General features: G+C 41.9%; 1 protein-coding gene and 1 long non-coding RNA gene across 2 annotated transcripts in view; both read right to left on the bottom strand.

Moving 5' to 3' along the window:
* The window catches only part of trps1 (trichorhinophalangeal syndrome I), a 58,321-nt gene extending 50,015 nt beyond the window's left edge, over positions 1-8,306 (bottom strand). The window contains exons 1-7 of the mRNA XM_029443705.1: positions 8,249-8,306; positions 7,878-8,153; positions 7,490-7,605; positions 2,605-3,217; positions 2,093-2,307; positions 1,426-1,633; positions 1,070-1,304 (exon numbers count right to left, since the gene is read on the bottom strand). Of these exons, the coding sequence (XP_029299565.1) occupies positions 1,070-1,304; positions 1,426-1,633; positions 2,093-2,307; positions 2,605-3,217; positions 7,490-7,605; positions 7,878-8,153; positions 8,249-8,306 (1,721 nt within the window). The remainder of the gene's footprint in view (positions 1-1,069; positions 1,305-1,425; positions 1,634-2,092; positions 2,308-2,604; positions 3,218-7,489; positions 7,606-7,877; positions 8,154-8,248) is intronic.
* Positions 8,307-8,492: 186 nt separating this feature from the next.
* LOC115015840 (uncharacterized) overlaps positions 8,493-22,419 on the bottom strand; it is a 49,470-nt gene continuing 35,543 nt past the window's right edge. Inside the window, exon 3 of the long non-coding RNA XR_003833032.1 lies at positions 8,493-8,576. This is a non-coding gene — a long non-coding RNA (uncharacterized LOC115015840). The remainder of the gene's footprint in view (positions 8,577-22,419) is intronic.

Here is a 22,419-nt window from a genome sequence, read left to right on the forward strand (position 1 = left end):
CATCTTAACAATTGAACAGTTTAACGCAGACTAGCACTTCCTGGGTTAAACTGGTCTCTGTGGCTGATGATGATGACAGGTGGCCTATTTGCTTTATTTGTGCCCTCAGTTCAGACTTGAGAGGGTGTGTTTGGTCAAAAACGTTGTGCTTTGTCTCATAGTGGTGTTTCACATCACCACTGTCTAATGAGCACCACGGTCTCTGAGCATATGAGACGCTGGTGTTGTACTCCAGTGGGAAGGATGACATGAACGAGTCCATTCTGGGTTGAAAGCTCTGTTGACTTCTCTCTTCATTGGAGAGCGCCATGAGTAGTTACTTTTCTCTCCCTGTCTGCCGCTCACTCGTCTCTTTGTCAGTGTTTCTCTCCCTTTCTCCGTCTTCTCTCTCCTGTATCGCTAACTCGTCTTTCCGTCTGTCACGCGCCTCTCGCCTCTCATCTGTCTGTATTCAGAGTCGCAATGTTTGCCGCTTGGAATGCACAGATTTGATTGGCTGAGTAGCATCACGTGGGATGGCTTAACTCGCATGTAATTGGTCTGTGAGTTTCCTGAACCGCTAAACCAGTGCCGTAAGAACGAGAAAAGCTGCACCGGTTAAAATAGAAGTGTCCCGTCAAAATTGAAAATCCCTTAATAATTTATTGATTATAGGTCCGGGTCCGGATAGGTCGGCGTCTGGGTCCGGACTCGGACCGCGGTCCACCAGTTGGTGACCTCTGCTTTAAATGTTATTTATTTTAACACCTGTCCTTTTCTAGTCTGCCGTTAATGTAGGAGTGCAATGCTAAACCTGTAGCGAAGGATTGTCACAGTTTCATGTCTCAGAGTTGATTCCCAGATTAGATTAAGCCCCTGATAAATCAGCAGGTAAGGGGACCCGGTGCTGATCTTGTAGTTCAAGAGGAAGTGAGAGGCACACTTTCATCTTCTTATCAGTTTCAAACTGCCAGTATTTAAAATGTATACGATTCTCGCACTGACAGTAGGCAATATCATAAATCACAAATGAGTGATGAGTTCCAGAGATCGAATGTTTCTGAAAAGGAACATATTAGTAGTGTCTTACCTGTAATGTCTAAAAATCTCTTCTTCCACTTCCGTGATGAAGTGACACTTTGTACAAGAGTACTCCCTTTCTCCTCCTCTCCCCCCTTCCTTGTCTCCCCCAACCTCTTCCTCGGCCTTGACGTGTGGTGATGCCCCCTTTAGGTTTATCAGGGTGTGGCAGCCTTCGTAATGCTGGAGCAACACGTCGATGTCGGTGGTGGCAAACGCACACTGGTCACACAGGTGGGTGACGCCTGGGATCGGAAAAGCAGCACAAATCAGGAGCACGAAACAAAAGGATCATCTATCATCTATTGACAAACAGTTGGAAACATTCTGACAAAATATGCTAGATGAAGTATGCCTTTAAAGTACCTTGTGTGACAACAGGATGGGCAGGGTTAGAGGGGTGAAAAGTGGATCCTGAAATCACACCAGAGTCTCCTCGAGGATACGGAGGAGTCATGCTGGGTGAGGTGGCGGTAGCAGGTTTCGATCCGACGCTGTCCTGCTTGGTGGACGGAGGACACTTGGAACAGCATTTAGGGCAGGTGGACTTCCGACAAGCAAAGGGGTGAGACACCTATTGATCAGACAAAGTTAGGTGAAGAGCAGCATGGATCTTTGCATGCTTTACTTACTGACACAACTGTGAACACGAGGTGAATTTAGACTTTAAGAGTTTGTTTTTCTTGTGCTTTTATGTATGCAGGTGATATCAGATGGACTAGTATGAATGTGCATCATTAACTGAATGATGTGACCCCCAATTGTGCTCGTTAACCATTCTCTTTGTATTTGTAACAGCTGCAACAGCCCTGTTTGGCAGCTGGCACAAAGAAAGGGTGAGGAGTGTGCGTGGGTGGATTGGGGGAAGCAGGGGAATTTTAACTAGGCTGTGAATTGGAACAATTAACTTTACACTTGTTCATATATATTACATTTTATTTTCTTGTGCTTACAAAACAGCTCAATTCTAATTGCCAAGCAAACACCAATACACCAAGCAAATAAACCATTTCAGTTATTTTATTAATCTCACCTCCCCCAGGTGTTTCTGTGGCTGACAGAGCCCCTGTGGACAATACATGCAGTGCTGAATGCAGCACCGGTGGATGGAGTGGTTGTGCTGGTAGTGCAGCAGTAACGGTGCTACTACGATCACATCTGCACTGTGGGCCATCGAGTACCGGAAATCACACAACTGACAGTTATAACTGGTCACGACTGCTTCTGAATCGCTGCTGTTCGGGTCTCCTAGGAGCAGAATAAAGAAAATACAACTGTTGGCTCTTGGAATTCCAGAAATTCAGGAAACAAGGAGAGTCAAGCAGTATCAAGCACTAGAATCGATTAAAAACAAATGCAAGGGCCAAGGACTATTGTAGTATTTGTAACAGCAAATCCTGTAAGTAAAAGTCAGCCGTGCTAGTCTCTAGGAAGAGCATCATAAAAGTACAAGTTCAGACTGCTATTTAATGTTGTTACACATCATCATTAAAAGATAGAGCAATTCACAACCTCATCCCCCCGTGCTTTCTCCCGTTTCATTACCTTGGCTGGTGCTGGATGGGTTAGATGATAGATCTTTGCGGCTTTTGGATGACATGTGGCCTCTTTCTCCTCCTTCTATTCTCCCTCCTCTTTCCCTCTCTCTGTCCATCCCCCCTGGATTTGAGTTGCTGGGGCTCATAGTACCTCCCGTGCTCATTCTATGTCTTTGTTCATAGTGCTCTAATAGCTTCTCCGAGCCCCCTGACCACTCATAACTCCAGCTACAGAATTTACACCAATAATACGTCTGCACAGCATCGAGACCCGGCTCCCCTGTCCAACTTGACGAATCTGAACACGCCCTGACAGGGATGGAGTACCCGGCCAAGGAATCGTCTTCTGCTCTCACTGCGACTCGCTCGGCCCCTTCCAAGATTTGGCTCCTCCCCTTCCCCTGGTTGTCGTGCGTTGCCAGGTTATTGGTGGCCAGCAGGGGCGTGGTTGGCGGAGTTTTGACTTTATTTGGATGCGAGGACACAAAGTGTTGTTCAAGTTCTACGGAATTACTGCCCATGTAGGTGAAGTTGCAGAATTTGCAGCGAAAGTACTTCGTATTCCCCTGGCAATCAGAGGTCTTCCGGCCAATCCCAATTAGCGTGCCACCCAGCGTCACCTGTTTGCAAACAAAAGAGAACAAATGTGCGAAAACGTTGTAACATCAGAGTTAAAAATCATAGTCATACATATGATTTGAACTTGAAAGCTCATTTGTAAAGTAAAAGAAACATGAAATAATACATTCATCTTTGTCATTTTTAATTCCTAACGCAGCAGATACTTAAGGGACACGTGACATGAGCCTTCCAGCACAGAGTTGTGCTGCTGCAAATATGGAAATTTACGCTTCAGCTGCTTTTATAACGTAAGCTCACAACAAACGTCCTCCATCTTCAGTCACTGTAGAAAAATAAAGGTTGCTTGAACTTTAACTAACTGACCAATAGCATATCTCTCAGGCCCTACTGTACTATCCAATGTACGAGGCCAAGATGTTGCATTACTGAGCGAGCAACCTGACACTCGTCTGTTTTTTATTAGGTTAGCCTCTTGACTGTAGGAGATTATAGTGTGCTGCTGACTATACTGGTGAGCAGGCAAACCTGGCAACTCTTACACTGACATTAGACGTACTACTGTATTTGTCTCTTTACGGATCTGTGATTTAATGCTGACTGTTGGCAGTCTTGTAACGGAGGTTTGGCAAGAACCACATGCAACTGGTAAGCTGCATTTTAAGTGAGCAAAGACATATGGTTTCATAATTTATTTTCATACGCGGGCATTTAGCTCGATTTTTACAGTGCGGATGTCGGCGAGCATGCATTTAGATAATTATCCAATTATTACATACATGTTGTTGTATGTATATCTGTACAACATGGATGTACTCCAACAATAAATCTATTAATTACTTCATTCTTGTCATCCAGATCATCATTTTGTACTTTTTGGAGAACACTGTGAAAATTGCTGGGTCATTAAACCTCTTTTAGTGACGAGGACAATGAAGAGGAATATATATTAACTAACAGCTTTTGCCTGAGCACACGTTTAAAAATGGCAAACGGAAGACACAGAGACTCTAGGACAAAACATTTATACATGCTACAAAAAGAGCAAGAAAAGGTATTATTAAATATATGACGGTACAGTTCAGCTTTGTGCAAGAGAATAAATCCAGAAGGCTAAATGAGAGCTATTACTGTGTGTGATCTCATAAAAGCAATCATCTAATCATCACGTCCCACAGACCTTGCCCAGGCAATTAGAGAAGAGCCAAACATCAAGTAATTATAGCAAGCAAGAATGGACAGAAAGACACAAAGGGGAACATGAGAGGGAAAGAGGGAGAGAAAAGTGGCAGAGGACAAGCCGAGGGGAAAGCGTGTAAGTCGAGGAATAGAGAAGTGGAGAAGAAAGAGGTGAGAGATGGATGAAAAGCAAATTGAGAAGCGAGAGAAAAAAGGGAAGTAGAGTAAGAAAGAGTGAGCAAAGAAAATAGGTAAAGCTGAGGAGAAGGTGAAGGAAAGACAAAGACAAATGATGAGAGAGCCAACTGGAGAACAGAGATAGAAAAAGAAAGTTAAACGTGTCTGACAGCTGTTTCATTACACTGCCTAACAGTCGATTATAAGTGCTGGTTTCAAAACCTTTCTCTCGGTCTCTTCCACTCCCTTCTACTCTTTCCTCCTCCATCTCTCTCTCTCTTTCTTTCTCTCCCCATATTCCTCTCCTCCCAAAATCTTCATTCCCGCAATGTCATTGGCTGACAGGCCATCTCGCCTTAGCAAATGACAACATGGAATTTTCCAAACGTGGGCGGGAGAGAGAAAAAGCAAGCGAGGGATGGAGAGAATAGAGACCCCTTTCATTCGGGTTTTTTTATACTTTCACTTTTTCTTCATAATGACGACTTAAGCCCACTGGATTTTCTATTTCTGACTCTGTGTGTGTGTGTGTGTGTGTGTGTGTGTGTGTGTGTGTGTGTGTGTGTGTGTGTGTGTGTGTGTGTGTGTGTGTCTGTGTCCATTACGTGACTTACTGCCATTACAGACTCCTGGTTTAAGTGAAATTAAACTCCTTGACTATTCCTCATACACACATTTACACAAACACACACACACACACACACAGGTTTATTAGATCATCTCGTTTAAACCTTTCAGACAAAACCGTACTGTTCATGCACACTCAGAGTCCTAATCTTTGACTCAATTGTAGCCAAAACCAGAGTAGTAATGCAGAAAAAATGACGTGTAAATCTTTAATGTAAAAGTTATTTGGAAAATGATCTGCTGATTGGCATATTGACGAATGGGAATCTGAAGGGATGTGATAACCTCTCAAGTTACTCAAAACCTTTTATCACTATGGAGTAAATAGCTTGATAATAAGTGTGCATGTTGAGAAATGCCAGTTTCATAGCAAATACAGCGGACGTGTATCGTGTCAAGAGACTGTAATGACTATTATAACAGCTGTTGATTTCACTGATTAGTACGCCTTAAATAAAACTAAATATTGAAGCCATGTTTTTGTCTTCAAGTCTATCGTCAGATCTGTTTTGTCCAGATGCAGATGCAAATTACGTCTGATTTTTTAACGTGCCCCGACGGAGTATAATTACAAGGTAAAATTAAATCATCTTTTAAGTATATGGAGGGAATTTATCTTGAAGGAATTATGAATTGAGTTCCTGTCTTTATCCTGCAAAGTAGCTCCCACCAGATACTGCCCCTTGTTAAAATTCTTTACAAATTGAGCTCTGAATATGACGGATTAGCGCAGGATATTTATGATCCATCATTTAAAACACTAGGACAAACGCAGTGCACATGTGTGTTCATACGCATTGCCTGTATGTCATTTGTGAAGCAGACTGTGTACCTGTCTCCGTGTGTGTGTGCTTGAGAACGCATGTACACGTGTGTGAGGCCTGTCTGCCAGGTGCCCTATTTTTCTCCCTTTCTGTGTCTGTCTATCCATCTGTCAGTCTATAAAACTTTATAACGTGCACCACAATGCCTCATTGTCCAAATCACACACACCCTATCGTTACAAATCGGTTACAGACTGTTCGACCCAATAAATTACTCAGTTCAGTTATGGGCCTAGATTTACAGATGTATGACAAGTAATGCGTAGAGTGAATTGTTATCTAAATCAATGTGTCACCTGTTTTAGATGATGATTACTGAAAACCTTTCTGATACACTGTCAGGTTGCTTTATGCTGCAATGTAAACACTGCAACCTGTCTTTTTATGCTCGTTATTCATCAAAAACAAACTTTACTACAATCTGCACCGATTGCTTTATTTAGGAAAAGTTGATGTTAGCGTTTAATCAGTGTCTCATTTTGTCAAATATTCTAAAAATGAAGATGATTGCAAATGTTTATTTAACTTTACAAGTTAATCTGTTTAATTATAACTTGGAAGTCAATGAAAAGAATGCTATATATTCAGAATGTTCTGTCACAGAAGTGAACGCACTTTTTTTGTTAATAATGACTAATAATAAGCAAATATGTCAAACAGATTAGCGTCAGTACTACGTCGCACCTACACCTGTAGATCTCTGAGGTAACATTTAGAAGTTTCAAAGCTCGTCACGATCCCCGTTTGATATTGTTAAGTACCCGATTGTGTCGCCATGAGACCGGTGTGGTGACATCAGGGGGGTACATTATCTATTAATGTCCTTTTAATGTCCTCGGACGTTGAACTCCAATGACCGCAGAATTGTTTGTAACCGCTGTAAGCAAAGAACATGATCCTCTCGCAGAAAATGGTCGATAGATAAAACCCAATGAGGGGACAGTAAGTGCCCCGAGTGGAACACTTCAGTATGTTGAGGTCTTTTTCAAGAGTGATGGTAAAAGGGATGGTGAAATTGATGGTTACTAAGGGGCATCAGCTCCAATATTGCAGGCTGAGGCAACAACAAGACACTACAAACAACAGCTTTACTCAAGCAGTAAGTCTTTGTTCCACCTGTTGACTGCTTTACCTTCCTTCCAAATAATTCAATGCCATCACGTCACAAGAACCACTGTGAAGCGTTCATTCATTGCTTCTGTGGTTTTTGCGTGTGTTTACTTTTCCTTTAACTTTGTTTTTACTTGTTGCTCATTGTGGAGGTGGCCCGATAACCGCTTCTTTGTGTACACAGGTTTTGTGGTCTATTAGCGCCTTGAGGTTGCTTTTAGCTTTCAATTTATTATTATTATTATTATTATTTATTTTAAAAGGTACGTCGGTATTTTTAGTGTGTGTGAATGAAATGCATGAATGCATTCATAACACTTTGTGGGAAACAAGTCGGGCATCATCATGCATTTTAAATCTGATTATCTGTGCTTCTTAACTGTGGCAAGTGCTTACCTGTACGTCATATGTGCCATTCATCATAACTGCCCTGTGCTGTTGAATGTGCATTTCTGGTCTCGTCTTCCCCAACTCTTTGGCTTGGATCCTCTGGCCCTGTCCTGCCTGTATATCTGGGAGCAGAAACACAAGGAGGGCTCAGACTTGTAGAAGCAGATAAACAAAGAGGGGTCAGACTGCCAGAGGCACGGACATCTCAGGACATGTCCCACTTCTGGGAAGAAGGAAACTATCAACGACTGCAAAACTTTACAAAATCCTTTACAATTTAATGAAACATGGATGCTAATAGATCCATGTTATTTTCCATGTATTGTTATTTTATCCCATCCAATTTATCATCAACACATCAAGTCAAACACATTAGGCAGAGAGCGGGAGTTACCTAGAGGTGTGTGTTGGGGGGCCATGTTGTGGAGGGCCAGGATGTGTGTGTCGAGGGCAGCATCCTGCCGTGTGCGGTTGTGCAGGCCCAGGTGATACTTCCTAAAGTGCTTCACCAGGTCAGCGGGGTCGTTGCCATAGTAGCCGTAACCGCACACGTTGCATTTGAAGTCCTGGAGTTTAGGAGAGGGGCTGGAGGAAAGTGGAGGGGTGTCAGTTGTCGACTCCTCCCCTCCTTCCTGTCTGGGGAGGAGGTGGGGAGCAGAGAGATGATCAGCCTCCCCTCTGTCTCTGCCGCTCCTCTCTCCTTCCTCTACCCCCTTCTCCCCATCCTCAGGCTCCGACTGGCTCTCGGGTCTGTCAGTCAACGACGCTCCTGCTTGTTTGGCTCTCCCCCGTCCTCCTCCTCTCCGCCCCCCTCTCTCCTCATTGCTGTAGCGCTCACCAACAGATGACGGAGAGACGGATGAAGACACGCACTCGCTTTCTCCCTCCTCCTCTTCCTGCTCCTCATCTCCTCTGATCCGGTCGGAGGATTCTGGTTCAGAGGGTCGGTTTATTCGTTCTGCCTCCGCTCCTACTCTCCCTTCCTCTTCTCCCTCCTCTTCCTCTTCTCCTGCTGGCCTCCTCCCCTCTTCTTCCTCCTCCTCCTCCTCACCTCCCACACTCCTGATAGGGGGATTCTTCTTCCTCACCATCTCTGGGAAATTAAAAGAGACAGGAGAAGTTTATTTTTTTGTTTTGTTGTTCCATTGATATGTTGACATTGACTAAAGCATGTAGACTATGTATTGTTTATGCATACATGAAAGAACTGGAGGATGAAAATGTCAAGCAGATTTTCATAATCCCTTTAAATCAAGACACTAAGAGATACAAGGTGTTTGCAGGACTCAAATAATATACTGGGGATTACAGGCATACACGCACGCAAATACAGCTTTCTGACAATGATGTATGTGTACAGAATAGCTTTGATTCAATTTACAAACTTCTTTGAAGGCTAAAATCTGTGACGATCCTCAAACACCGACCTCGTCAAAGAAAAACAGTCCCAGCAAATCAGAAACATGTCAGCTGTGAGAGTTTTTTTCAGGGGTGTGTGTTGTGATGTTTGTTACATCCTTAAGTGCAACTTTTTGCCTTTTTTTCTTTACCCCCTCAAACCAGGGAGTGAATCTTTTTATCGTTATGGAAACCATCCGTGAGAATCTTCAACGCATGACCACATCAAAACCCAAACCATATCAGAGAGACTGAGAGGGAGGGGTGGTAGAGAGAGGGTGAGGCAGAAATAGGGGAGACAGGGAGAGGACAGAGAGACGGGGAGAGTGGCCAACAGACAACCACATCAAACCACACACCCCATATCAGAAAGATGGATGAGGGAGGGAGCAGACTGCAATTCATCCCCTCCAGCACACCAAATCTCTCTTTCTTTCTTGCATCTCTTCCTGTGTGCCTTTCATTCATTTTTTGGCTCCCAAAATTCTCATCTCTCCCCGTCTCTCCTGCGTCACCCTCTGTCCTTCGGTTTCTCTACTCTTTATTCTCTTTTTGTATGCTTTTCTTTCTCATTTCAAATCTTATTACTCCCCTTTTCTCTTCCTCAACCTCTCACCACCATTATAAATCAGTGTAAAATACCTCCACAAGCTAATAAAAAGCACTTATCAAGACATTTACCTTGCATTTCAGTCTTCTTTTTGTATTCTCTATTGCCCTCTTTCGCATGTAAGAATAATTGCGACAATAATTTCAGTAATTCCATCATTAAAATTGTTCTTTCTGTTCATGCCCCCTCCCTCCCTCGGTCGTCTCCCTTCCCCCACCATCCCTCCCTTATAATCACTATACAAAGCCATCAAATAACCAACCATGTGTTTTATGTTAAACCATAATGTTTCTTTTGTTTGAAAAGAGAACAATTGTGGTCGTTCTGTTCACAACAGTCATGACAGAGAGATACTGCGTGTATGTGTTTTCCGAGCATGTGTGTGTGCGCGCATGCGAGCGAGCGTGTTTATTTGTGGTCATTCAGTTCATATTCAGTCGTAAACACAGTCAACCCATTGACCCATAGGCTGTGTTTGTATGTGTGCGTGTGTGTTCGGTAATAAACACAGTCAAACCCAACAGACGCCTGATAGACGCCAACAGCGGATCACTTTTAGATCAATGCAATATGAGGGGGAAAGCAGCCGAATGTGTGCGTGTGTGTGTGTGTGTGTGTGTGTGTGTGTGTAATGCATGTTTGATGATGTGTGTGGAAGCGAGATAGCATGCGTGCGACCCTGTGACTAACTCTGTGTTAGTGTGAGAGATAAACTCTTGTTGTCATTTACTGATAGCAAACTGCAAACAGTTAAAACATGAAATCAACACACACACACACACACACACACACACACACACACACACACACACACACACACACACACACACACACACACTTCTAAAGAAAGAGAAGAACAAAAGAATGTAGTTGGAAACAGATAATCACGTGACCCCAAACAAACACATGTAGATGAATATAAACATATTAAAAAGTACCATATTTTAACAACCCTGTAATGTAATCCAGTGGATTAGGAAGAAAAGACAAAATAAAACATGCACACTAACACAGAACAAGAAGGCCGCTTTCTTTGTTGAATCCAATTTTCTCTCCATAGCCTTTTTTAGTATTTTACCATTTTTTCTCGTTCCCTCTTTCTCTACCATACAACTATTAAAATAAAGCAATTTATGTCTGAAAAGGCCCACGCCTAGACCAGCCCTGGCACTCACTGTGCGTGTCTGCATGTGTGTCTGTGTGAGAGTGAGTGAGAGCAGAGGAAAATCTCATCTGATGTTCACCACACCCAGTCAGAATTCATCATACACACATACACACACACAAGCACACGCACACACACACACACACACACACACACACACACACACAGTGGAAAACTACAGATCGTTGTGGTAAAGCAATGAAGCTGAAATCCTGACCTAAGAAGCACTGACTGACCTAACTGTGTTTCCATCTGCCCCCTATGATTTCAGTGGTGACTTAAAAAGTTTTATCCCTTTAGAGTTTTATCAGTGCCATAATAGGAAAATTATGAATGATTTTGGTGACCAGAACAGGATCGGTATTAATAAGAGTGATCTGCCGCGCTCCAGGGTGTCAGCGAGAAGGAAAGGTGTGTTAAAGGCTGTGCCATATGTGTGTGTGTGTGTGTGTGTCGCAGTACAGCCTTTGTCTGCTTCAGGCTGTATACACAGACTGGAACCATTACTATCAACTACAATTAGGTACAACCCACCACAATATACCGCATAACAACTACTGCTACTAGCTGCAATTAGCTCCTATACACCACAATGGCCTCAATACCACAGAGAGGATAAATGTGACAGTTAATCATTTCCATCAACTACAATTAGCCCCGATGCAAGTGAGGCTTTTATCTGAAATTGCCAATAATCACCCCAAGACATCCTCAGAAGGATGTGCCGAGAGGGCTGTGGGAAGTTTCTGCATGTGAAATATCTGGCATAGGTAACCAGATTGTTTTATGCAACTTTTTAATCACAGTTGCGGTTGTAAACAAGACCAACAAGTTTTGATATCACCTGAGATGACATCCTGGTAGTTTTGTCAGACCAAAAGTTATTTTTCACAGGAAAAAAACTCAAATGTCAGAAGCCGTAAGCAGCAAAAGTTTGACATTATTGATCTTATTATCTCCGTCAATTAAGTATTCCATTCAGAACCATAAATGACAATGGATGTTAAACCCACACCAACGTTTGCCATGCAATAAAAAAAGAGTCTCAATTATGCAACTCCAACACGTGTACAGGATCATCACAGAACTCCAGAACAACACTAAAATAAATGTCACTCGTGAGAAATCAAAGGAAGTCTTTTTCATTCAGAGAACAAAGTTAGATCTCACTAATGGAGAAAAAAAGATTACCAGTACAATTCAACCGTCATCTTCCAGTGACTCCAAGCTCATTCTCTAAATGCATAATGTGAAGTCACTGTGAAGGATCGGTTTGATACCCAATCTTAACACGGTCACATATTTCTGCTGCCTTCAGATAGCTCTGCTCTTCCCCTTCCCGTGGGACAGCTGTAGTTGGCATCTCCATCTTTCATAAACAAAGGATTAATGTGCAACATATGAAGAAATAGTGCTAAAGGCAAGGACTTGTTACACAGAGATCTCTCTCAAGCTTCTCTGTCTGTCTCTCACTCTGCGTCATTCCGTCTCTTCATATTATTGTCTCAAGTCTTTGTCCCTACATTTCATCCGTCCTTACTTTTTTCTTCTGCTGCCATCTCATTTTCTCCAAATGAGTATGGTAATAAGGTAAGGACTCTTAATTAAAACAAAAAGCAAAGTGGGTAAATGGAAGGAGGACAGGAGCTTGGAAAGATGAAGACAGGAATAAGAATATATTTCTTCATTTAAACAGAAAAAAGAGAGCGTGTCTGGGGAAATGGATAGATAGAAAATGGAGCAAAGGAAGAGAGTGCAGGAGAGAAAAAGGGCAAGAGACAAAGAGCAGATGAGCTCCACATACTAATAAGCATCCCCTAAAGGTGGACCACTAGTATAATATCTACTATAAAACTTCCCCTAATCTCCAAAGTGAGTTTAAGTTTTGCCAACAGAAACAGAACACTGTTTATCCGCCACGATCGAGCTACTGGAGAGACAAGCTCTTCTCATCATAGCTACTGCTATATCGTAGCTAATCACATCCTATTAAACTCATCTTTTCAACAGATTATTGCACATTTTGGGTCTAATTTGTCCGAAACGTCAAGATGTAGATGCTGGTGGCCCCTCGTGTTCTGAATTCATTCTCTTTAAGGTGATGGGGAACTTGAAGACAGAAAGAATTGACAGCAAATAAGTACGTGTGGACGAGCCGTCCCGGCCAAATGGCACACTGAATAAATTTAAACAGATTCACTAGGAGTGGAAAATATTTTTAATTAGCTGGATAAACGTGAGCGAGGATTGACTTCCTAACATACCTCCTCCTAACCATTCCCCTTAATGAACAGGTTGGATGCTTGAGCAGTATTTTCAGGCACATGTATGTGTTTCAACTTCATGACTTTGTAAGATGTGAGAAATGACTCGTCAACCTGTCAATTAGTAACTAACTGCAACTAACTATATGAATCAATTATTTTGTCTATAAAAAGTACAAAACTAGTTTAAATAAAATCATCACCATCACAGTGTCCTGAAGCCAAAGTTAATGACTTTGGTCAAAACACAAAGATATTTTGTATATTTCAGAAGCTGGAATCACCAAACGTTTAGGTTTTTGCTTAAAAGATGATTGAATTATTAACGGGTAATCATTATAATGATAGGTGCAGATTCATTTCCTGTCGATTGAATAATTGCTCCATGAACCAATTGATACGGTTTTACAGTCAATGTGTCCGATAATTTGGCACGACAATTTTTCATGAAAGAACTACACGGTATACTGTATGTGTGTACATTGTCTTTGTATGATCAGCCATGGCTTGCTGACCTTTCCTTACTCCAAATAAATACCACTGCTGCCAAGTAGCTGCGAGAAAACTGAAGCGCATCACTTCCTGCCCGTAAAAAGGATTTTCCCTGGAGGGACCTGGCAGACACCAGCTGTTGTTGTTGTTGTTGTTGTTGTTGTTGCAAATGTTAAAGCTTTCATGACTGTGTTGTATCACTCAGCAGTCATTTATTTATATGAAAATGTCACAGATTACTACCTCTAGGAAGGCCACTGATGCACAAAATGGCAGTCACGCTGAAATGGCTCGTAGCTTTATGTTACGTGTCAGTGAATGAAAGCAGCTGAAGAAAATATTAATGACAGCGAGCATGTGACCGTTTTAGTACCCGCACAGACAAAACAGATCAGGCCGTGAAACCGAGCCTATTTAGAGCGGTGGGATAATAATAGGAATCGGCCACAAGTGCACGCTGCTTTGTTGTGCTTAGTTCGAGCACCGGATTGGAGCACGGGTATAGCAAGTGGATACGGGGGGGGGGGGGGGGGGGGAGCCAGCATTTCTGTTTTTAACGGAAGAGTAACAGCTTGGAATTGATTTTGCAGAGGCACGAGTCTAATTGGAGACAGGGAGGGGGGGTGAAGAGAGAAACAGAAGGAGGAAGAGAGAGAAGGACAACATAAAATCACTGCGAGACAGAGTCCACCTGCCATTTTAAGACTAAAAGCTTTTGAGTTGCCTGCTAGGCCCCTAATCAATGCCAGAAGACGTTCTTACACACACACACACACACACACACACACACACACACACACACACACACACACACACACACACACACACACACACACACACACACACACACACACACACACACACACACACACACACACACACACACACACACACACTTCATCTGTTGGGTAGCTGGGGCCCAATTCATTCCTGCCACGGATCAAGCAAATCACACACGCATGTATAGACTCACATGCAGACACACTCTCCCAAAGTGTAGAACTCATTTGTAATGGGGCAAGAGCATGCAAAATGTGTCATCTTAAATGTCAAACTTAATCAGAGGTTCACATTTCAATACCGCTCTCTCTCTCTCTCTCTCTCTCTCTCTCTCTCTCGTGATGAGACTCCCTCCGTCTGTTTCTACTCCTTCGTTCTGTAGCTGCCTCTCTCTACAGCGGTCTCTTTCTCCCTCACACACACATTAATCGATGTTGTGAACACACCTCCCTCCCTTTGCTTCTCTCCATATCTGTCCATCTTTCAATTACTCTTTAAAAATAAACAATTATTGCAGTTTTCCTAATTTGTTTTGATTTTAGATTGAACATATATGTCCGTTTCTGGCATGTGAAGTGATGTTAATGAAGAAACATACTGTACAGACACAAGAAGAAAGAACAGTTAGATTAATCGCACAAGTACTCAAATGAGCTGTGTAGATCTGCAGATCACTTTGCCTTTATTATTTGAATCAATGTTTTTGCACCTGCTGTTTATGACAGACAAGTGTTTTCATTTGGTCAAAGTAAATAAGGAAACAGTATTGTGCACAAACTACGTGCTGCAAAGTGCTACTCAGCAGAAAACAGAAACAACCAGTGGAAGATGCATTACTAAACAAAGACCCCCCCAGAGATGACTGAATCAATCCTTCGTGCACATAAATACACACTCTCGCACACTCCCAGCGTAGCCCACTCCCCCACCAAACAAACTTTATTAAAAGTCTATTAGAGGAGTCTGACCTCAAATGTCGGACATTGGATTACTGCACCACACAGGGTCTGGGAAGTGCTTTACTGTGTGTGTGTGTGTGTGTGTGTGTGTGTGTGTGTGTGTGTGTGTGTGTGTGTGTGTGTGTGTGTGTGTGTGTGTGTGTGTGTGTGTAGAACTTTGTAGGAGGGCTGTTTACCCCTTTGGGGAGTTAAAGGCAGAACACTGGTTAACACCAGTTTCACACAAACATGAACACATAACTGGGAACTGTCCAGTATAACTATGTCTTTCAGCTGCTTAGCACTTTGGGGTTTAGACCGCTGTTCAAGTGCACCTCAAAAACTACTGAGAGAGGGGAATGTGCTTCTCACTTCACCATGGGAGGTTCTCTTCACTGGTCTACAGCTTGAAACAGCTGAATTTCTGCTTTCAAGCTCAATTAACTCTTTAACTTTACAACACACACAAAGACAGTGAAACAGAAAATGTTACAAGTGACAGAAAGCCACTTTTCCAACTGTGACTTACTCAGCATGACACAAACTAGCTGTTTTCATCGGCAAAGGCAAATTTGAAAGTGCTACGCGAACACCATGGGAACCACGCTCTATAAAACTTTATTTTGAAGTGTGTGATGAGGCCCACAGGTGGGTGAGAGGAGTAGAAAAACAGGTTACTTGGTTTCGCTAAAAGGAATAGGTTGGAACATACTAGACTCTCCACGCTTCCCTGTCCAAAATGTCTAGAGGTTAGCAGGTTAAAACAAGGTATATTTTGTTAGATTGGCCTATACAATAGACTGTCTCTGCGTATGTGAGACTAGAACAATGAAATCACTGCCAATAGGTTCAGTTCCCCATGGGGCTATAAATGATGCTGAAATAATATCAGTATCTCACACACACACACACACACACACACACACACACACACACACACACACACACACACACGTGTTATTTTAAAACACAAACATTTATAAATAAATACACACACATGCAGTGTGATCATATATGTGTGTGTGTGTGTGTGTGTTTCTGGGTCTTCTCAGCTATTTGTAATGCTTTAGTAACAGTGAAACAGAAGACACACACAGGCGCAGACTATATATCTCTTCTGTTATTTCAATAATCTGTGACCTGAGAGTTTATAAGACTCAATAGTCTGGCCTCTGGAATGACTGTCTGGATTTTAACTTTATACACACACACACACACACACACACACACACACACACACACACACACACACACACACACACACACAGACAAAGCTCCCCTGGTATGGTCCTTAGAGCATACTCCGTCTGTGTGTGAATGTGTCTGTGGAGCATACCATGTGTGTGTGGTCACGTCTAAGAAAGCTACTTTAAAAATGGATCTCTCTCTGTCGCTCTCTCTCACCATCACTGATGATGTCACCTTGACCAATGTTTGCGGTAAGCAAATTGTGGTCAACAGTTATAGTTAGCGCGTGTGTGTGTTGGGGTATGTGTGTGAAATCACTTTTAGAACTTAATCATACAACGGTGTTTGAGCGCAGTATTACACATGCGGGAGTATTGAAAACACACACTGCAATGGAGTGTTTCATGGATCACACAGGTGCAAAAAATCATACAAAAATCCCATTTTTTACAAGTTTATTTAAAGATAAAAGTGCCACACATAAACATGCATTAACAAATCCTTTGATACAGACCACGAACAACACATTCACACACTTCTCCAATAAGGGTTGATCAACTGAACAACAATAACGTCCAACTGATTTTTATAATAATTAATGATAAAAATCACTCTAATATGGTCACATTAGAAGATTAGTTCCACCATTTGAATCTAATCAGTTACATTATTTAAAATTATTTAACTTCATTAAATCCTCATTTAGTTTCTTCCTGCACATAAACTAAGCACCATACACGGCAGACATCACACACACACACACACACACACACACACACACACACACACACACGCTTTAGAACAAACTGAACAATAAATAAACGGAGGCAGTTTTCTATTGAAATGTGTTGGAAATCTTCAAACCACAAAGAAAGACATTTAACGCCATCATAAAAGGTATTAAATCACAGCTTTAATACCAAAGGAAAAAAACTGACAGTATGCAGAGATACACAATACCAACACGTCAAAAAAGCACAAAAGAAAAAGCAGTCTGATAAATAATAATAATAATAATAATAATAATAATAAAGCGTCCTCAAAATCATAAAAATATAGAATTAAAAAAGTGTCCGCTTTGAAATGTCTTCTTAAACAGAGTACTGTGTGAGAAAACATCTCTGTGTTGATACTTAATCTCCAAACAATATGAATAATGAATATTTTGAATAACAACAATGACACTTTTTATGCCTCAAATACCGAATACACACGTGTGACGGACACGAGACGCGTGATGCATTAAATCCCCTGGAACACCTGTTTAAGAGAGTAGCGCGATATTTCTTAGATTTTCTAAACAGAGGCTCTAACTTCCTGTACTTGTGTTCAAAGATAAAATGATGGAGGCCGTCTCAGGATATTGATTTACTGTGAAACTATCAGAAACAGTTTACTCCGCACACACACACCTAACAAACACTGGCTGTAACGGTCAAAGAGCCATAAACAGTTTGGTGCCGCACAAACACAGCCTGCTGTTCCAGCAGCTGCACCTTATGCTTGTGGTGTTGGTTTTCCTACCTTCAATTGCTGGATGTTCAGCTGTGGACATTTACTAATTTAGACTTTTTTCTTTAGCATTTAATTATTTTGTGCGGTGTGGTTACCCTACCACACTGCTGTCCAAATAATAGTTTCCCTGTCCTGGTTTTTGTCTCGTGCATGTGTATATGTTAAAGTGCTATTAGAAAACCAGTTAAAATAACTTGTGTGTAGGTTTCATTGGCAGGAATTGAACATAATGTTCATAACTATGTTTTCATTATTGTATCATCACCTGAAACAAAATAAGGTTCTAATTTCGTTAGCTTAGAATGAGCCCTTCATTTCTGCATAGGGAGTGGGTCCTCTTCCATCTTGCACCGCCATCTTCCTACAGAAGCCCAGAATGGTCAAACAGAAAACGGACTCTAGAGAGGGCCTTTTGTTTTGTCACATTCCCTGAAGGCCACAATCGTACTCTGACACCCTTGTAAAGGGTGGGGTGAGTGGAGGGGGTATTCAGTTGGTTTGTGATCTGCAACCTCACAACTAGGTTCCACTAAATCCTACGCACTGGTCCTTTAAGTGTCTCGTGTCGCGAGTGGCCACAAAATCCTGTTTCTCAAGAAGAAACATACAGCTTTGTTATCTAGGATTCCTCCCGTTCCCTGAACAAGACTTGTAAAAAATCAGATTGCCAGACACAATAACCAGGTTGCCAGTTTGAAATACAATTACTCACACACAGATATAAAGTAGAAGGCCTATCATGATGCTCTGTGTGAGCACGTAATGAACACACTCTGCTCCTACTGGACAGTTGTGTTCTGATTAAGTGGATGTACCACAGACAGGAAAGTTGTACAGTTTGTTTCCCCGAGTACAGAATAGCTTTTTTGTGTGGTGCACGTTGCTGAAACTGTTTTAATAAAAGGAATGGCGCCGCAGCAGGCAAGACTGATTGGTATTGCCGTCCTGTATTCGCTCTGGGAGCTACCCAGAAGTAAACAACCCTGTGCTTCAGTTTCTGCGGGCATTAAAACAAGTATGATCGGCTCTCACCTGGTGGTCGCTGCATTTGCGTTAGATTAGAATGACATGAAGTATAGCTTCTTCTTTTTTTAACTTTCCCCTGTAGTTGCCGGGCTGTAACACCAGGTCCCATTTACACTGCATCTGTATGTGTTAATGTGTTAACGGCCGGTTAGGTTGCTGAGGAGTGGCAGATGCTTTACAGAGAAGGACTGAGAAAAGAAGAAAATATGAGAGAGCGATAGACTTTTACACTTGGCGAAGAAAGAGAGCAGCACATGAAAAAGACTATCACACCTGAACACTGCCCCCTCCCCTTTTCTGTAGCTCCTCTTCACTCACCACTACCAGTTCTCCTACCAGCGTGAAAGCGTGGGAGGAAGTGGATGTGGTGTGTGTGTGTGTGTGTGTGTGTGTGTGTGTGTGTGTGTGTGTGTGTGTGTGTGTGTGTGTGTGTGTGTGTGTGTGTGTGTGTGTGTAGCGGAGACCCGACAACTTCCTCTCAACTTCCTGTGATCTGAGCTTGGGGGTTGCTGGGGGACAACCAGGAAATTACACACACACACACACACACACACACACACACACACACACACATTCTCAAGTGCTAATAATGGTGGGTCGTAGAGATGTACAATAAACAATAAACTAATGTATTTTAAAGTTAACGAATAGCAATGCATTCAAGTAAAATACTGTTAACTAAAATATATTTTCCTTGAACATGACGGCACATAAAAGTAATAGCCACTAGCACCTGTATGATACTGTAATACATTGTACACTGTGTCCACAATGTAAGCTATGTTTACAATTATACATAATACACACACACACACACACACATGTGTGCACAAGACTCACAAAATAGGCGTGTTAGTTAAAGAACACAGACACACACACAGACATGCAACAAAAAAGAGGAAGGAGCACTGCCCCATATTACACAATAAAATCTGAGATTCAATCACTTGAAATGCATTTGCATTGTGTATGTTCGTGTTCATGTAGGTACTTGACTATAACAAAAATGGAGACAGAACACAAGTGTATTCATTCCTAATTTTCGACACTAACTCGCATACAAACTTTTCATTGGAGCAGATGTGCTCAGCCCCAGACACACACAGCAACACACAAACACATGAATGTGAAGGGCTATGAGACAGTTCAGAAAGCCTTGAGGCTCAGTCTGAGCTTTCATTTCCTCTATCCTTCATAACAACCAACACACACACACACACACACACACACACACACACACACACACACACACAGAGAGCGGATGGTTTTGAGACTTTTGGCCTGCCTAGAGGGACTACAGAGGTAGACAACTAGCTCTGAGAGAATTAGTACAGAGCCCCATTCTGCATTAAAACAAGCAAGATCCTTTTCAACAAGATTGAAGAATAAGAATGTTGCCTGGGATGAAAATGAACTAGAAATATTAATGCGATAACAAAATAGAAAGCACAATAACGTCTAAAACGATAAGTGATGGAGAAGGTTTGTGAACTCACATTAATCTATGCAGTGTTACAGCCACACATTGTTTTTCTCACTCGTTGTCATCTTTACTCTCCTCACACACATGCAGACAAACGCACAGACATTGAGCTTTCCTGTGCTAGGGGAAGTTGCAGGTCGTTGCGACATCAATGTTTGAGATAACAGCTCCTTAACACACACACACACACACACACACACACACACACACACACACACACACACACTTAGTATGAAACACATGAAATAGGTTTCTGTTGTAAAGCACAGCCTTCTCTCTGATGTAGCTGATACGCAATTGCTAATGTGATGGGAAGCAATACACAAAATAAAATACAAGAGAGTTTATAAAAAATGGTGGTTCGAAAGCATACTTTTAAAAAAGTGTCTTTGTTTAGTTTCATGAATGTGGGATTTGAACTGTTATCTGGCATACAAGCTGCCAACCAAACATAGTTAGCCTACAATGACTTGGTTACAGCAGCCTATAAAACTACTAATACACACAAAGGCAGCGACAGAATGTACATTGACCTGATTTGATCTAATTCGGTATTCTCAAAATGATAAAGGGAAATCAATCCCCTATGATTATCTGTCTTAGGGTGCTCTGGATGATTTTATGGAGGACAGAAGAGCAGAGGCTTTTTGAAGTGGGATGAAGGTGGGGATTATTCAGCGTGTCTCGACACGGGTCCTCTGACTGAGATATTGACAGAATGTTATCGACCCTTAATTGTGTATTGTGCAGCAGACACTGGCATCCCCTCTGCAATGCACTTTGGATAATAACGCACACAAAAAAGAGCAAGCAGCTGAACAGAGCTCGCTGTAAACACCTGCTGTGGAAATTCACTTTGACATCAGCTAGGTTTTTACCATATTCTGACCTGAGGGCAGACACAGCATTACGCCCGACTTATACATGCAGCATGCACATTTCATCATGTAGGATTACTGATCTTATAAAAAAAAGAAAAAGAACACCGCTATGCCGTGAGCAGTTTTTCTTTGTAAGGTCAAACCAGCCCTTTGTGTGTACGTACCTTTCTTTAATATTCCTGTACAATATCTTTCCCTGTCAAATGTAGTAATTAGGATTGTGAATATAAAATATAGTGACATACAATGTCTGTGAGCTGCAAAGATGTGGAAAGAAAAGACAGATTTTGTCACTCATTTCTAAAAGACATTGGCAGAATTCCAGGAAGGCCTTTTTTTCTGGTATCCAATATGCGTCGCCAGGCCTCAAAATAACGATGTGGTCACATTTGAGAAAGACAACGCTTAGCACACCCTTGCTTGCCTCTTCTGTCAGAATTCATCAGCCTCCTTTAAGGGCTTCCTGAGGAAAAGTCATGCAACCGTAACTAGATCAGAACACCTTAAGTAGTTCAAAGATTCACAAAAGATTCAGGTGTGGATAGCAATAAGAGCAAAGGCATGTCATATTTAGTTCTCACACCCATCTAACTGCTGGTACACCCTTAAAGATCCACACACATGCACACAAATACAAGCATGGACGCGCACAAACACATGGAGTGTAGGGCTTAAACCCATCTAGCTGTTACTACACCCTAAATCCTTTCATCTCTTATTCTATACGCAGCCCCTCCTTCTGTCTTTCACTTCTTTTCATCTCTTTTTATTCTTCTCCTCTAATCTCTCTGATCTATGCCGCTGATGAATGCCAAAAAAGACTGCTGAGACTGTCCTCCATTTTTCCACGATCAATTTTTACTGCAATTGACAGATGAAAGTGTCTTCTGCATGTTAGAAAATGTTTCGTAGTTCTGGGGTCGAACCACAGAAACTGTATTGTAAAATGTCAAATATATATATAGGCATCAAAGGGGAAATTAGCCAGAATTACAGTTACTGTTCCCCTCGATCTGCCTTTGGGCTGTATCACTTGGCATCAATTACTACCTGTTATCTGTATGTATTATTTGTATTTGCGTCACTGCGCTTAATTTATGCATTAATCAAACATAACAAACCACCATTCTGGCTTGTTTATCCTCTGGGGTTGATTCATCAAGGCTATTACCTATAAAAGGTATCCAACATTAGAC

The sequence above is a fragment of the Cottoperca gobio genome, chromosome 11, assembly GCF_900634415.1.
Source record: "Cottoperca gobio chromosome 11, fCotGob3.1, whole genome shotgun sequence".
NCBI lineage: Eukaryota > Metazoa > Chordata > Actinopteri > Perciformes > Bovichtidae > Cottoperca > Cottoperca gobio.